Raw genomic sequence first — 17578 nt, 5'->3', positions numbered from 1 at the left:
GTATTTATTCTAGCCAAATGCGACCAGCTGGCAAGAAGTTCTAGTTTAACTAACGCTCAAATCACATATTATAACGACTGCCACAGTTACCGACGCGTAGCCGATATGGTAGAACGCGGACTTGTGTTCAATGCTAAATGAATGGGGGGTAGGTGTTAAGTTTACCGAGGCTGATTTTACATTTAATATAATGTGTAACAACTTACTCTGTTGTGTATCGAGAGAAGTCACTACTAAATATAGGCACACGGCGTTTTTTTTTGTTAAAATATACAAACAATACGGGTGGTTCACCTATTAGCAAAATTTTGCCAATGATATCTTTTCTATGTACACATGTCTAGAGAAATATAACTTGTGTACCTAAGGGTGGAAAACAAACACCATGCGGTCGACCATAAACAAAAAAGAGGAAGCGAAAGCTACGTTCAACCAGATAAGCTGAAAACAAGTATTCGACTATAATTCTTCCATTGCCGTTGTTTGATGACGTAGCAATTTGACATTCCTTCGCTAATTTGTTATTGTTATTCATAAACCTCTTGCAAAACTCAGTCTCAGTGTTACGCACACGTTTCGCCGAAACACTTATAAATAACTTTCAGACTGTGTAATGTGTATTAATTTGTCATGATCACCATTTCGGGATTCACGTGTTTATAACGCAACACTGATATTTAACAAAAACGCCAAAAAAAACAAAAAAAGTCTCGATATTTGTGGTTATACGCGAACACTGCACGGAACTTCTGAATTGTTCGCGAGGAGAAAAGACTGCAGAGAATTTGTTTGTTTTTACAATACTTCAATTGTAACCGGTTCCGATTCCCCGGTTAGAATAGTGACTGAGTGGGTACATAGGAACCAGAAACGCCACAAGTGAATCCCTTCTCCTTGGGTGTACCCCGGATATTGATTGTTGTATCCTAAAACATGCTTGCTTGTCAAAGTTCGAGTTACTTAGTTGCGTTCATATGTGGATTGCTATCTGCGCTGGGGCATCGCATTCCACACTATTGATATCGGTTGTTTGGGGCTTCATACACCACTGACCTCCCCTCCACATTGACGTATCTGTGGACTCATCACTATTTTTAACCTGACCCTTATCGTCAGATAGGTTGATCTTGCATGCATTTTCTCAACAAGATTCGTGTCTGTGCTTTTCCGGAAAAAATCTTCAATAGTCCGGTAGTTTCTCCAATATCGTTCAATATCTTGTTGATTTGCATAGGTTTATCCCTGTGCGAAATCTTTTTAGTTAAAAATCCTACACCAGATAGTTGCGGATTCCTCCTCATAATAACTTTCAAACATTTCTGGAAAGTAATTGGTTTAATATTGTTGATGCCATGACTTTGCTCATGTTTTGGGCGAAAACAAGACTCTCGGTCGTTCAGTTAGGTTTGTCAGTTAATTTCTCCGCGTGGGGTCCCACATTCCACACCCTGGCACCCCATGACGATGTGGTTCTGTTATGGGTTAACACACCACTAACTTTCTCATTACCGTTTGAATCGGTTGTCTTTTGTTGCTAACCGCGTTGTTAACCTGCATCCACAATACAATTTCGTCCAGGTGATTGACAGGTAAAATGTCGTCAGTTCATTGCTTTTGGTTGTTACGTGACATACATTAGAAGAACGCAACAGCAAAAAGATTTCCACTGGACCAAGCAAATGCGACATTCAGTTCTTTTTCGTCAAATCAATTGGATCCTGCTTTCGCGCAACACCTTTTCCGCGCTCGGAATTTAACACAATCCTGAGCAAAGATTTATCACAAAAACAACATGTTTCCAGAAAAATGGCCCTTCTATTTCAATAATTTGCAAAAATGACAAACCTGCACAAAGACCACATGCACTTATTTGTGCTTAAAATAAAAAAAAAGGTTTACAAAAATTTTAACACCTTTTTGAACAGGTTCTGTGACAGAAAATGGCCAATACAATCTACACAAGCTGAGAAATAAAATACTCACTGACTAAAATGTACTTATATCTGGTAATACTGGCTTTGTGGTTTTGCAAATGTTGGATGTAAATCGCTACAGCGTTTATTTATTTTCAAGTCCATACCAGCATAATTTTACCTCACAACCTCATAAGATTCCACGAGCGAAACTTCAGCACATTATGTCCACATAGTGCAAGAAAATTCATATTGCAAGAAAATTCAGATGGTTGACAGGTAAAATGTCGCCAGTTCATTGTTTGTGAATGTTACGTGACCTCCATTAAAAGCACGCGACAACAAAAAGATTTTCAAGCAAATGCAACATTCAGTTTTTTCGCATAAAATCAATTGGACCTTGCTTTTGCGCAACACCTTGTTTTCCACGCTCGGATTTGAACACAATCCTGAGCAAAGATTTATCACAGTATTTCCACATGCGTCTTGTTGTAAGGCGTTGGAAAATCATATGTTTGAAGAAACAAGGTGTAAGCCGCAGTGAGCACCTTCTTATATCTTAGCTCTTTTCCGCCACCTTGTGTCTGTGATGAACTTATTGACTGATGATTTCGTTTATCCAATTCAGGGGTCACCAAACTTTTATCACTGAGGGCCATATGTATGTGCGCACAACAATCGGTTACAAAACAAAAAAAATTGCAAAGAATGTAAAAATGTCAAGGTGTTGGGGCTGCTGTACGTCCATTCTTAAATAACCTAAAATTATCTGCTTTCTCGAATTGGAGTTTTAGACGTCATACATTGAAGGTTATTTCTTACATTCAACCGAAATATACAGAACTAGACGTTAGGTTTATGATACAGGAACCATCATTTACCAATCAATAAAGTAGATAGACTCGCAGGACAAGCTGCATTTGATGGTTTTTGAACCGCAGGTTGCTGGCACAGACATCATGGTAATAACGGAAAGTGAGTTGTTGGCCACTTGTCTATTGCGGCAGAAACACTTTTTTAGATTGCTAGTATGCAAAACGAAGCTTACAATTTTATGGATGCAGGTCAGTATGATTATTTGCGCTGTGATGAGAGGTTGCAGTTCCAAATGAACTCTTCTGGAGAATGCTCATCAATTTATTCGCGCTACGGTAAAGCGTCGTTATAAGGCTTACGTTAACAACAACCGTGGAGAAACGGTTCCCTAAATCCTGTTAAACCGTCACCAAAGAATCGTCACTTTGTTGAAACAAAAGCGGTTGTAACATGAGAAGACATCACGTAAGTCTTTGTGGAGAAGCTTGCTGACTGTAGTTAGTTCGACGTTGGTGTTCTCTTCACTTGTAGGTTACAAACATTTGCAGCTTAAAACAGAACTAACAGTCTATTGATGTGGGGTAGTAGGATTATAAGCGGCATACAGATGTAGCCTGCAAGTAGCAATCTTATGAATCATCCCAATCCCTGATCAAAGCTTTGTGTTTCTACTGGGAAAAACAACCTCGTAACCCTATTGGTTAAATCAAAGGCTTTTGTTGCATCGAAATAACAGTTTCACCCTGAAACCTGGGGATTTGCCAGCGTGATAAAAGTTTCCACATATCGGATTCAAAAAGGCAAGCTTACCTTACTGTAGCACCTTTTATTCCACGTAATCGAACTGTCGCTTACAATACTGATGTTTTCGCTAAAACCCCGAAATACGATCTAGTCTTCGTCCGTATAACCTGGGTGGCCAACATTTAAAATTAGAGGTAAGGTTAGAATCATCCTCAGTTCAACTTCCTAAACAGTGGAATTGCTCTATAGTTTCTGTAATGGTACAAGTAGGTCTTCTTAAAAGCCTGATAGTGCAGTCTAATTCCTAAGCAAGGTTTGATAAAAGAAAGGCAGAACAAATAAATGTCTAAGCTTAAATCTATAATTGTATTTACATTTAAAGTAGTTCATGCCCAGAAAGTTTCTAAATATTAAACCAATACAAGCAATTTGATTGACAATGCTCAAAAACAAGATATACGACCAGAAAGCAAATCCAGGTCAAGCATTCATATTCAACAACCAACATTTTGACAAGCGTAAGGATTTTTTACAAACATTTTTTGCATTTTGTTTTATTTTCTGACATTTTATTTTATTTCCATTAAAGAGTCGCCCAGAGATGGATCCGAAAAGGACGTACAGGCTTTAGCAAGATTGTTCACAGAAATGGATTTTGCATACTTGGTTCACACGGACCTTACTGTTGCTCAATTCCATGAGGTAAAACAAATTGTCTTGATTCCCACCACTAATACCAGACCCTTTATTAACGTGCGCCCATTTTAGACGTTGACTTCGATTGAAAAAAAGGACTTTTCTGCTGTGGGAAGCCTCGTTATGGTGTTCCTGTCGCATGGAGATGATGGGGTTATCTGGATGAAGGACGGAACATATAAAGTTGATAATATCATGACCAAATTTTACGGCAAAAACTGTCCGACACTGATCGGCCAACCAAAGTTGTTTATTTTCCAGGTGCACATTATTATTTTTAATTGATCAACCAATCGTGAGTTGGGACCACAGATAAAGTGGACGTCACATTTTAGAGTTCATAAACTTCTCCCCATCTTTAGCGCAAACACCAACCATGCATAAAAACCATTCATATTCTTACTACATTTGAAGGCAAAAATTGCCCGAGTCTCGTCGGAAAACCAAAAACTTTTATATTTCAGGAACATTTTGTCAAATAATAAGTGAAGATGTCGTTAAACTCACGACACCAGTACTCTCGTGTTGGTATTTTTGTCGGAGAAAACATATTTAAAAGCATTTAACAATTCGTACGGCATTTTGTAATCGTCAATGCACACACTGGCTTTACAGGCTTGCAGAGGTCATAAGATCGAAGGTCCCAGTGATCTAATGACCGACGAACTGGAAGATATTGAAGAAGATGGAGTGGATTTGAAAGCGATTCCTGGCAGTTCAGATATGTTGGTTTGCACCTCAACAAACAAAGGTATTTCCCTTTACACGAAAAACACCTTTCTATAACACGTAACACAAAAACGGTTGTAGGTTTTGTGAGTTTTCGGAACATTATAACGGGTTCAATCTACATTCAACATTTGGTCAAAGTGGTGCAAGAATACTTTGATGGTACGTTACGGCAACTACAAAGTTAAAACTACGTGTTTTGGAAAAAACTACAGTATGACTGATTACATTTGCAGCTAATATATTACTTTTTTGTTTAATTTTTAATTTTAAACTTGAGTAGAAGAAGATTAAATTTCCTCTCTAACAAGTGCATTTTTTGTCTTTAAATCGAAATTATTATAGTTGCAACTAATGTGTCACAATACTTTTTCAGTTTCATTTCTAAAAAAAATACACATGATGAAACAATGTGGAAAATAAGTCGTCATTAGGCAACCGTAGTAAATTTATTCACCATTTACAACAGTATAGAAATTACGTATTCAAAGACATACAAAGTGTGTTAAAAAGATGTTTTAAAATGTTTGTGTAAAATGGAAGGTTTAACATCAGTCTATTGCTTGAAGGAAAAGTGGAGGATGGAAGTGATTTCATTCGTCTACTTACCATGGTGTCATATCAAGTTGCTGAATGGTCTGCGAAATTTAATGGTACAACTGCGAAGCAAATGCCAACCTTCACTTCCACTTTCAGAAAGCTTTACTTCTTGCCGAAGAAGTAGGCATTCCACTTACGCTGTACTAACAAGGATTTCCTCTGATGAAAACACAGTTGTTTGGAAAAATTGTACATAAATAATTGCACGTCTTCCTCTATATCGGCTTGTATATTTATAAAAGTTTGCTTCTTAGGCCTAATCTATGCTTTGTTCCATTGTTGTGTTAATACCATGTGTACCCCAATGCATATAAGGTTCACTGGCATCGCAGTCAAGGCATGCTTTGCAAAGTGCTGAGCAGTGAGATGATCCCGCCTTCTACCCAATGATGTATATATGTTATGCTTACGCGAAATATAAGCTAAAAGCACTACTTATCAAACGCTATTGACGAGGTTTTTGGCATCTAGGGTTTTTATTGGGAGCAGTGGAGTAAAACCAACATTTACACTGGATAGAATACTCAGTTAGACGAAGGCAAACTTTGCGCGTGGACACACTTCTTGTTGTACGCTCTGTCTGTGTTATTTATATCTGAGTGTCACCCGATCGCAGGACTATGAAAGTAGTGATAAACTTTGACATAAAAATTTACTGACCTCAGTGTGGTTTGTATGTATAGACGATCGATGTTACAGAATACAGTATTAGGTGAGTGGATTAGGTAATAATTTTACAGGCAGTTGCATTCCATGTAAATAAATGCTGGTGTTTCTCCGCTATAACCTGTACGTTTACTGAACGCTACAGCTAAATATGGGGTGTTTTGTTGGACTTTTTGGCCAAAATTTGGCCAATAAAAGTCTTTTTCCTGGAAAGCTATATTTGATTAAAATTGACGTGTATATAGTCTCTAGGCAACTCTCAAGATAATGGTAAGAAGGAATTTATGATGTTTATGGAAAGAGCAACTAATTTCACAGGGCTATAGGCTACACAAAATGTACCATGACTGGCTTTGGTCTTTCCATTGCATTGAGACTGATTTATGTCATGATTTTGCCGAAATTAGGTTCCTGTTTGGCCGCGATTACTGGTGTGGGCTCTAGGCTACATAATGTTTTTGGTATTTACCGTTAGGCGTCGCTTGGTCCCAGGACCGCAAAAATGTTGATTAAAACTTGTTATTGGCAGTATTGGTCCAGTGCCCGACCCATACACCAAGAAGAAAACTTGATCGGGATTCGTGTCCAAGATATGATACCCTGGGTTCAAACTCCGGTGTGGTCAAAAAAGAAGAACTTGTGATTATAAAGCTGTTTCCCACTGATAGTTGCTATGAGATCTGTATTATCTTCAAATTTAATCAGCGAAATGCCTTTTCACGTCAACTAAGATAAGTTTTGTGTTACTGTAATGTACAACGCAGCAATATATTTGGTCCTTGGTTGGCGAAAACAATGTTTAAACCTCACCAAAAGCTTGATTTTTCAGATCTTGTTAATTTAACCACAGAGAGTTTCACGCCTTATTGCAATTAAATCCTTATTGTTAAATTTCACCGTTCAATCCCTACGACACAAAGATTCAATAGACCATGTCTATCATTGTTAAAATTCCGTTAAGGCGGAACCATTTTAACTCAGTGGAGTCAGTGTATACAGTTCCTCTAAACAACGGTACAATCAACCTATAGCAAGTGTTTGGGTACAACATGGCAGGTCGAAGCCAAAAGCAATTCGAGTACAAGCAATAGGAAAGCATCGGACTGGCATACATATTTAATAACGTTGAGTTTCAGTTTCAAGGTAAAATGTGTAAATAACAGAACAAACGGAAACTAGAAAATATTTTTTTGCCAGGGCTTGAAACACGAAAAGGTTCAGACAAAGATGTGGAAAGTTTAATGCGAATACTTACCAACCTAAAATACCATACAACTGTTATGCGTAACTTGGGAATGTCCACATTTAAAAAGGTTGGTTTGTTTGGGATGAAACCATACAGCACATTTTGTTTCTATACAACTTTAGGAGGTGGACTATATCGCAAGTCAGGATTACACCAAAGAAACCAGTTTGGTAATGGTGTTTTTATCTCATGGAGATGGACAACATATTATAATGAACGATGGTAGATATTTTATCGGCGATATTCTTCAATAATTTCGTGAAGACGTTTGCCCAACTTTGTTGGGAAAACCGAAAATCTTTGTTTTTCAAGTCAGTGGTTATTGATTGTTATGTGATTTATGTCTAAGTATTTTCATAGCGTAAACGGTGAAGGAAAATGTTTGTCGTATTGTAATACTTATTGCATCACCAAATGACTGTAAATATTTTTTTTAAACCGTGCACCCACAACAATTTTCTCCAACAAGGCTTGTCGTGGTCGCGACATCGAAGTTTCGGTTCCCCATCGAGATGGTATGGTGAAAACTGATAGCTCAACTTCGTTAAAATCCAAAGCTAACACTAACACGACGGTTGTTTGCGAAGATGGGGTTGGAATTTCAACATTGCCGGCGGGTTCAGACTTTCTTATTTGCAATGCTGCAAGTCAGGGTCAGTGCTTCATATTAACCACAGTTTAACGTGGTCCTCTAAAGTTCTGTGTCAAACCCGTACGTTGATCTCGGAGTTATGAGCAGCGATTATTGGATTTGAATTGCAAATCGCTAAGAATTGGTGTGTGAGATAAACTACACGTACCAAAAGAACAAATTGCAATGTTGTGGTATATCTTAACAAGGCTAATTATATATTTACTGGCCAGGTTACGTGAGTCACCGTGACCCGACAGAAGGGTCTTGGTACATTCAGACACTGGTCAAGGTTTTTGGAGACTATTTTAACAGTAAGATGCTGCAACCTAAAATGTTGGACAATTTTTTGAATGATTTCCTTTTTACAAAGGAATTTCCGCAGGAACTACGACATCATTTGGCTGCTGACAGTTGTATCAAACAACGTAGCGCGAAAAGACGACAACGAAATACCGTCGGAGAGGCACCGAAGGCGATGCTGTCATGTTTCCCACATCAAAACAGATGCCTGCTTTTACCTCAAGCCTAACAAAACTGTTTTATCTGCCACGAAAGCCAATGGTTCTTCAAACATATGTGTGATCGTTTTGTGAGGAGCCAATGGTAAAAAGGCCTTGGAATATGTGTACACAAAAAATATTGAGACTGAATTATATTTATAAAAAATATTTACTTATTGATGTATTAGTTGCGTAGCAACATATTTACATTTTAGTAATTGGTAGGGTTCGTGGCCTTAACTGACTATACTGTGTGCAGTGTCACTGAAAGTGTGAAATTGGCGTACAATTGTACCTTATCAGAGCATTCGCATTTGTCTGTGCAGATACCTCCCTTTATCGTCAGAACGGTTGATCTTGCATGAATATTTTCCAAAAGATGTATTTTTGGGCCTTTCCCCCAAAAGCCTTCATTATTTGGTCGTTGCTACAATATGATTGAACATCATTTTGACTGTGCGCAGATTTAGGCAGGAGTTCAGTCGGCAACAAACAACGCCAAAAATATCTTTAAAAGATGTAGCACCAAATTGTAAATGCCATGTATTGGACCAAATGAAGACTCTTGGACGTTCTGTTAAGTCAGTCAGTTAATTTCTCCGTGTGGGGTCCCACATTCCACACCCTGACACCCCATGACGATGTGGTTCTGTTATGGGTTAACACACCACTAACTTTCTCATTACCGTTTGAATCGGTTGTCCTTGATTTTGTTGCTAACCGCGTCGTTATCCCACATTCACAATACAATTCCATCCAGGTGATTGACAGGTAAAATGTCGACATTGTTTTTGGATGTCACGTGACCTTCATAAGAAGCACGCGGTGACAAGATTTTCCCTGGCTCAAGCAAGCATTCAGTTCTTTCGCGTCTAATAAAAAAGGAGAACAACACATTGTTTTTTGCGCTCTGGTAAATAAACACAATCCTGAACCAAAATTTGACACAAGATTTTTACATGCGTCTTGTTGCAAGACGTTGGAAATATCTTAAGTTTGAAGAAATAAGGTGAAATTAACGAGTTGCAACTTTTCTAATTTTAGCTCTTTTCCGCCACCTTGTGCTTGTGATAAACGTATTCGCTGGTGATTCTGGTTTCTCGAGTTGGCGTTTTATGTCCGAAGAAGTCGAACTTTTAAGGCTTTTTATTATATTCAACCGAAATATACAAAAGCAGATGTTTAGAGAAAGGGAGACTACGAAAACTCTTAGTGACTGATTTTTTTCTAAAACATAATGTATCAGGGTACAGTCTATGTCACACTCACATAATTTATGAAAAAACAAATTAGACGTGATAAACTAAAATGAATTACAAACAACATATTTATGTGGTAATGCACATACCTTTCGTAGTGTACCCTTGCTTTGATCAAGATTGCACGTAGAAAAACGGTGTTCCGCGCCGATGCGTCCTATTTCATGAAGCGTTTAGTATCGCTCGAGTTCATGAAGCATTAAGTATCGCTCGAGTTCATGAAGCGTTAAGTATCGCTCGAGTTCGATCGCACAACTTTAACAGGCGTTTTCTTCAGCAGTTTTTCGAAATGCTGTTTCTCAGAGAATAAGTGTAAACGATTTTTACTTTTTTAATATATTGCAAAAAAGGAACTTCACTATATATACTCATGCGATATTTTGCTGAAATATGTTTTGTATACTGTCCTAACATTGGTTAAATTTTTGTTACATTACCTCTGGTATAAGCAAACTGTAAAAGTATAAAGACACACTCAAGGGTAGTTGTTAAAGGACAAGGTTTCGCCTAGGTCTATGTAAACTAGTTTTTACAGTGCAGTTTGTTCGACAATGCTGGTCAACGTTACTAAAACAATCTAGACAGTGTTTTAATACGGTTGACTGGGTACACGCTTTGCTGGTGTACTTATGAAAGAAGGCTCATGTGCTCAAAGTAAATAAATTTTTAAGCAAAAGTCTTTTAATAATTTCTAATGCGGTTTCAGGCGGAAAGCTGTAGTTTTTTTTCAGCCTTTTTCGGAGTTTCAATATATAGAAATCAAAAGGCAATCTTACCCCACCATAACAATGCTTTTAGACCCACATTATTAAATTGTTGCATGCTATACTACAGTCTTCACTAAATGTACAAACCTAAGTAATACATCAATTTGAATGTGAACGTATTTTGAATAATTGCATCCCAATGTCGAAAAAAGTATTGAAATGTATGTAACCAATTGTATGTAAGGTTACATAAGTTATTTAGGTTTTCATTTTACTCTCTGTACATGGTTTTTGTTTTCCGGAAACGGAAAAATAGGAGGTTGTCTATGTTGTTTATGACGCTTTTGGAGTTAATAAATATAAAAAATTAAGTAATCTGTAAATCCTGGCAATCAATTTGTCGATAAAGAAGACCTGATAATGTACAAAAACGAGATATACTACCGGAATGCAAAGCCGGGACAGGCATTTATATTTAACAACCAACATTTTGACAAATGTAAGTCCCATACATTTTTCTTTATACTTCCATTTTGTAACTTTGATTTGTGTCAACAAAAGTATCGACGAGAGATGGTTCCGAGAAAGATGTGGAGGCTTTGAAAACGTTGTTCACAAAAATGGGTTTCGCAACGTCTACCTACACTGACTTGACTGTGGTTAAGTTACGAGAAGTAAAATGCTCACTGTACGCTCCCGTGTAAACAACCTATGACATGCTTTGTGATTTATTTTAGACTCTGGAATACATTCGCGGAAGGACGAATTTTTTTTACCAGGACAGGCTTGTCATTGTTTTCTTATCACATGGAAGCGATGGAGTCATTTACATGAAAGATGGTCCATACCATGTTCAAAACATTCTTACTACATTTGAAGGCAAAAATTGCCCGAATCTTGTCGGAAAACCAAAAACTTTTATATTTCAGGTACATTTTGTCAAATAATAAGTGAAGATGTCGTTAAACTCACGACACAAGTATTCTCGTGTTGGTGTTTTTGTCGAAGAAAACATATTTAAAAGCATTTAACAATTCGTACGGCATTTTGTAATCGTCAATGCACACACTGGCTTTACATCAAAACAGGCTTGCAGAGGTCATAAGATCGAAGGTCCCAGTGATCTAATGACCGACGAACTGAAAGATATTGAAGAAGATGGAGTGGATTTGAAAGCGATTCCTGGCAGTTCAGATATGTTGGTTTGCACCTCAACAAACAAAGGTATTTCCCTACACACGAAAAACACCTTTCCATAACACGTAACACAAAACGGTTGTAGGTTTTGTGAGTTTTCGGAACCGTAAAACTGGTTCAATCTACATTCAACATTTGGTCAAAGTGGTGCAAGAATACTTTGATGGTATGTTACGGCAACTACAAAGTTAAAACTACGTGTTTCGGAAAAAATTGCAGTATGACTGATTACATTTGCAGCTAATATATTACTTTTTTTGTTAAATTTTAAACTTGAGTACAAGAAGATTAAATTTCCTCTCTAACAAGTGCATTTTTTGTCTTTAAATCGAAATTATGATTGTTGCAACTAATGTGTTACAATACTTTTTCAGTTTCATTTCTGAAAAAATACACATGATGGAACAATGTGGAAAATAAGTCGTCATTAGGCAACCCTGTAGTAAATTTATTCACCATTTACAACAGTAAAGAGATTACGTAATCAAAGACATGCAAAATGTGTTAAAAAGATGTTTCGAAATATTTGTGTAAAATGGAAGGTTTAACATCAGTCTATTGCATGAAGGAAAAGTGGAGGATGGAAGTGATTTCATTCGTCTACTTACCATGGTGTCATATCAAGTTGCTGAATGGTCTGCGAAATATCATAGTACAACTGTCAAGCAAATGCCAACCTTCACTTCCACATTGAGAAAGCTCTACTTCTTACCGAAGAAGTAGGCATTCCACTTACGCTGTACTAACAAAGATTTCCTCTGATGAAAACACAGTTACTTGGAAAAATTGTACATAAATAATTGCACTTCTTCCCCTATATCGGCTTGTATATTTATAAAAGTTTGCTGTTTAGGCCTACTCTATGCTTTGTTCCATTGTTGTGTTAATACCATGTGTACCCAATTGCATATAAGGTTCACTGGCATCGCAGTCAAGGCATGCATTGCAAATTGCTGAGCAATGAGACGATCCCGCCTTCTACCCAATGATGTATATATGTTATGCTTACGCGAAATATAACCTAAAAGCACTACTTATCAAACGCTATTGACGAGGTTTTTGGCTTCTAGGGTTTTTATTGGGAGCAGTGGAGTAAAACCAACATTTACACTGGATAGAATACTCAGTTAGACGAAGGCAAACTTTGCGCGTGGACACACTTCTTGTTGTACGCTTTGTCTGTGTTATTTATATCTGAGTGTCACCCGATCGCAGGACTATGAAAGTAGTGATAAACTTTGACATAAAAATTACTGACCTCAGTGTGGTTTGTATGTATAGACGATCGATGTTACAGAATACAGTATTAGGTGAGTGGATTTGGTAATAATTTTACAGGCAGTTGCATTCCATGTAAATAAATGCTGGTGTTTCTCCGCTTTAACCTGTACGTTAACTGAACGCTACAGCTAAATATGGGGTGTTTTGTTGGACTTTTTGCCCAAAATTTGGCCAGTAAATGACTTTTTCCTGGAAAGCTATATTTGTTTAAAATTGACGTGTATATAGTCTCCAGGCAACTCTCAAGATCATGGTAAGAAGGAATTTATGATGTTTATGGAAAGAGCAACAAATTTCACAGGGCTATAGGCTACACAAAATGTACCATGACTGGCTTTGGTCTTTCCATTGCATTGAGACTGATTCATGTCATGATTTTGCCGAAATTAGGTTTCTGTTTGGCCGCGATTACTGGTGTGGGCTCTAGGCTACATAATGTTTTTGGTATTTACCGTTAGGCGTCGCTTGGTCCCAGGACCGCAAAAATGTTGATTAAAACTTGTTATTGGCCATGTGCGTTTTCTGCAAGAAGCAAGTGGAAACTGTGTGTCATCTTTTTTGTTCATGCCCCATTGTAAATGTATACTGGGAGGATGTAATTTCTTATTTAAGTGCTAGAATAAGACAAAATTTGATTTTAACAGATGCAGAAAAACTTTTTGGAATGCATTCTGATTTGCCAAGTAAACTTTTTTTAAATTGTGGGTTGTTATGTGCCAGATATGTGATTTACAGTAGCAAATACGCGGAAACGAACCCGACCTTAACGAAATTTGTGCTTTTTTTGAAGAATCTACGTAACTGTGAATTTAACCTAGCAAAAAAAAGAAATACTTTATATTTGCATAAAATTAAATGGTCGCATACTGTCTAAAGTACGCAACGTAATTTGTCATGTTTTTTTTAAACTTTTTGCTCTGCTCCCTTTCGCTCTGCTTCTTATGTGTGAATTGTGGTAGCGTAATTGTGTAAAAAAAACAGCGAAATGCCTTTCCACGTCAACTAAGATAAGTTTTGTGTTACTGTAATGTACAACGCAGCAATATATTTGGTCCTTAGTTGGCGATCACAAAGTTTAAACATCACCCAAAGCTTGATTTTTCTGATCTTGCCAATTTCAGCTGTTTTTCTACAAGGAGAAAGGTAGTCTCATCTACTGTTTGCGCACCGGTTCCTATTTTTTGAAAAAAGCATATGCTGTGGTCAGATTTATTTAACGAATCTAAAGGAATGGAAGGTAGTAATTGCCAGATTTAAGTTGATTTTAGCCAGTGAGTATTTTATTTCTCAGCTTCTACAGATTGCATGCTCGTTTTCTGTCACAGAAGATGTTCAGGAAGGTGCTAAATTTTTGTGATTCCAATTTTTTAAGCTCAAAGAAGTTAATGTGGTCTGGTTTTGTTCCAGTTTGTCAGTTTAGAAAATTATTGGAAAGGAAAGGGCTGCAATGGTTGGGTTATAGGCAACATTTTTTAGCTGATCTGGTTGGATGCAGCTTACAGTTACTTTGTGTGTATAGAAAATATATCAGTGCCAAATATTGCTGATGTGTTAACCATCCATATTGTGTTTGGATTTTATGAAAAAACGCTGTTTTTCAATATTAACTAGTGACAACTCCCGATACATTACACGCTTACACAAATGCCTTTTTCGACCACTAGTACACACTTTGGTGTTAAAGTCAGAAGCCACTCAAATCGTTACTTTTAGAATTTAACCACACTTTATTAATACCGGCAAAAGAGCAGGTTTCCTCGAGAGTTTCACGCTTTATTGCATTTAAATCCTTATTGTTGAACTTCACCGTTCAATCCCTGCAACACAAAGATTCAATAGACCATGTCTGTCATTGTTAAAATTCCGTTTAAGCGGAACCGTTTTAACTCAGTGGAGTCAGTGTACATGGTTCCTCTAAACAACGGTTCAATCATCCTTTTGCAAGTGTTTATGTACTACATGGCAGGTCGAAGCCAAAAGCAATTCCAGTACAAGCAATATGAAAGCATCGGACTGGCATACATTTAATTTAATAACGTTGAGTTTCAGTTTCAAGGTAAAATGTGTAAATAACAGAACAAACGGAAACTAGAAAATATTTTTTTGCCAGGGCTTGAAACACGAGAAGGTTCAGACAAAGATGTGGAAAGTTTAATGCGAATACTTGCCAAGCTAAAATACCATACAACTGTTATGCGTAACTTGGGAATGTCCACATTTAAAAAGGTTGGTTTGTTTGGGATGAAACCACCATATTTTGTTTCTATACAACTTTAGGAGGTGGACTATATCGCAAGTCAGGATTACACCAACGAAACCAGCTTGGTAATGGTGTTTTTATCTCATGGAGATGGACAACATATAATAATGAATGATGGTAGATATTTCGATATTTCGACGATATTTCGACGACATTCTTCAACAATTTCGTGGAGACGTTTGCCCAACTTTGTTGGGAAAACCGAAAATCTTTATTTTTCAAGTCAGTGATTATTGATTGTTCTGTGATTTGTGTCTAAGTAATTGCATTGCATTGCATAAACGGTGAAGGAAAATGTTTGAAACAATTTTCTCAAACAAGGCCTGTCGTGGTCGTGACATCGAAGTTTCGGTTCCCCATCGAGATCGTATGGTGAAAACTGATAGCTCAACTTCGTTAAAATTAAAAGCTAACTCTAACACGACGGTTGTTTGCGAAGATGGGGTTGGAATTTCAACATTGCCGGCGGGTTCAGACTTTCTTATTTGCAATGCTGCAAGTCAGGGTCAGTGCTTCATATTAACCACAGTTTAACGTGGTCCTCTAAACTTCTGTTTCAAACCCGTACGTTGATCTCGGAGTTATGAGCAGCGATTATTGTTTTTGAATTGCAAATCGTACCCGCTAATTGTTAAAGACATGGTGTGAGAAATAAACTACACGTACTAGAGGAACATTGTGCAACGTTGTGATATATATTAACAAGTACAATTATATATTTACTGGCCAGGTTTCGTGAGCCACCGCCACCCGACAGAAGGGTCTTGGTTCATTCAGACACTGGTCAAGGTTTTTGGAGACTATTTTAACAGTAAGATGCTGCAACCTAAAATATTGGACAATTTTTTGAATAATTTTCTTTTTACAAGGAATTTTACCTTGGGACCACGACATCATTTGGTTGCTGACAGTTGTATCAAACGACGTAGCGCGAAAAGACGACAACGATGCCGATGCTGTCATGTTTTCCACATCAAAACTGCTTTTACCTCAAGCCTAACAAAACTGTTTTTTCTGCCACGAAAGCCAATGTTTCTTCAAACATGTATGTGATCATTTTGTAAGGAGCCAATGGTAAAAAGGTCTTGTATACGTCTACACAAAAAAATATTGAGACGGAATTTCAATTATAAAAAATATTTACCTATTGATGTATCAGTTGCGTTGCAAATTATTTACATTTTAGTAATGGGTAAGGTTCGTGGCCTTGACTGACTATAATGTGTGCAGTCATTGTTTTTTTGAAATTGGCGCACAATTGTACCGTATCTGAGCATTCGCATTTGTCTGTGCAGATACCTACCTTTATCGTCAGAACGGTTGATCTTGTATGAATTTTCCCCAAAGGATGTGTGTCTGGGCCTTTCCCCAAAAAACTTTTGTTGTTTTGTAGTTGCTACAATATGATTAAACATCATTTTGATTGTGCGTAGATTTAGCCCAGTGCGGAACTGTTCAGTGGGCAACAAACAAGCGCCAAAAATATCTTTAAAACATGTAGAGAAAATCTTGCACCAAATTGTAAATGCCATGTATTGGACCAAGTGAAGACTCTTGGTCGTTCCGCTAGGTCTGACAGTTAATTTCTTCGCGTGGGGTCTCACATTACACACCCTGACACTCCAGGACGATAGGGTTGTGTTATGGGTTTACACACCACTAACTTTCTCATTACCATTTAAATTGGTTGTATTTAATTTTGTTGCTGACCGCGTCGTTATCCCACATTCACAATACAATTCCATCCAGGTGATTGACAGGTAAAATGTCGTCAACTCATTGTTTTTGGATGTCACGTGACCTTTATAAGAAGCACGCGGTGACAAGATTTTCCCTGGCTCAAGCAAGCATTCAGTTCTATCGCGTCTAATGAAAAAGGAGAACAACATACTGTTTTTTGCGCTCTGGTAAATGAACACAAGATTTCTACATGTGTTTTGTTGCAAGGCGTTGGAAATTCTTAAGTTTGAAGAAATAAGGTGAGATTCACGAGGTGCACTTTTTCTAATATTAGCTTTTTTCCGCCACCTTGTGCTTGTAATAAACGTATTCGCTGGTGATTCTGGTTTCTCGACTTGGCGTTTTATGTCCGAAGTCGAACTTTTATAGCTTTTTATTATATTCAAACGAAATATACAAAAGCAGATGTTTAGAGAAAGGGAGACTACAAAAACTCTTAGTTAATGATTTGTTCCAAAAAAATAATGTACACTCTATGTGACACTTACATTATTTATGAAAAAACAAATTAGACGTCATAAACTAAAATGAATTACAAACAACATATTTATGTGGTAATGCAACTACCTTTCGTAGTGTACCCTCGCTTT

The 17578-nt window shown here is 37.4% G+C and overlaps 4 protein-coding genes across 7 annotated transcripts; all 4 read left to right on the top strand.

Annotated features, from left to right (window-relative positions):
* Window positions 1–3824: 3824 nt before the first annotated feature.
* On the top strand, window positions 3825–6148 carry LOC145894751 (caspase-8-like). The gene is made up of 6 exons (XM_082983397.1): window positions 3825–3991; window positions 4063–4175; window positions 4242–4430; window positions 4785–4920; window positions 4980–5060; window positions 5468–6148. The coding sequence occupies exons 1-6, from the start codon at window positions 3913–3915 to the stop codon at window positions 5620–5622; spliced, it is 753 nt and encodes a 250-aa protein (XP_082839523.1). The 5' UTR covers window positions 3825–3912; the 3' UTR covers window positions 5623–6148.
* A 1025-nt stretch (window positions 6149–7173) lies between these two features.
* On the top strand, window positions 7174–8882 carry LOC145895216 (caspase-6-like). Of its 2 annotated transcripts, XM_082983988.1 has the most exons (6): window positions 7174–7307; window positions 7362–7477; window positions 7533–7721; window positions 7880–8063; window positions 8275–8355; window positions 8415–8882. In XM_082983988.1, the coding sequence occupies exons 4-6, from the start codon at window positions 7928–7930 to the stop codon at window positions 8450–8452; spliced, it is 255 nt and encodes an 84-aa protein (XP_082840114.1). In that variant the 5' UTR covers window positions 7174–7307; window positions 7362–7477; window positions 7533–7721; window positions 7880–7927; the 3' UTR covers window positions 8453–8882. The 2 variants fall into 2 exon arrangements, with proteins under 2 accessions (XP_082840114.1, XP_082840112.1); XM_082983986.1 differs by having other exon boundaries at window positions 7362–8063.
* A 1948-nt stretch (window positions 8883–10830) lies between these two features.
* Window positions 10831–12960, top strand: LOC145895120 (caspase-1-like). 2 transcript variants are annotated; one of them, XR_014401597.1, is made up of 7 exons: window positions 10831–11009; window positions 11072–11184; window positions 11248–11439; window positions 11599–11734; window positions 11793–11873; window positions 12276–12602; window positions 12778–12960. XR_014401597.1 is itself a non-coding variant. In XM_082983878.1 (6 exons), exons 1-6 carry the CDS (start codon window positions 10931–10933, stop codon window positions 12428–12430), a joined length of 756 nt encoding a protein of 251 aa, XP_082840004.1. In that variant the 5' UTR covers window positions 10831–10930; the 3' UTR covers window positions 12431–12960. The 2 variants fall into 2 exon arrangements, 1 of the variants encoding a protein (XP_082840004.1); XM_082983878.1 differs by having other exon boundaries at window positions 12276–12960.
* A 1952-nt stretch (window positions 12961–14912) lies between these two features.
* Window positions 14913–16986, top strand: LOC145894943 (caspase drICE-like). 2 transcript variants are annotated; one of them, XM_082983664.1, is made up of 8 exons: window positions 14913–15044; window positions 15099–15214; window positions 15266–15313; window positions 15370–15470; window positions 15539–15753; window positions 15979–16059; window positions 16118–16293; window positions 16544–16986. In XM_082983664.1, the coding sequence occupies exons 2-7, from the start codon at window positions 15143–15145 to the stop codon at window positions 16246–16248; spliced, it is 648 nt and encodes a 215-aa protein (XP_082839790.1). In that variant the 5' UTR covers window positions 14913–15044; window positions 15099–15142; the 3' UTR covers window positions 16249–16293; window positions 16544–16986. The 2 variants fall into 2 exon arrangements, with proteins under 2 accessions (XP_082839790.1, XP_082839789.1); XM_082983663.1 differs by having other exon boundaries at window positions 16118–16986.
* The last annotated feature ends 592 nt before the right edge of the window (window positions 16987–17578 follow it).

The sequence above is a fragment of the Ascidia mentula genome, chromosome 3 (genome assembly GCF_947561715.1).
Source record: "Ascidia mentula chromosome 3, kaAscMent1.1, whole genome shotgun sequence".
In the NCBI taxonomy this organism is placed as follows: domain Eukaryota; kingdom Metazoa; phylum Chordata; class Ascidiacea; order Phlebobranchia; family Ascidiidae; genus Ascidia; species Ascidia mentula.
Note: the sequence above shows the minus strand (reverse complement) of the source record. Positions and strands in the feature narration are given on the sequence as shown.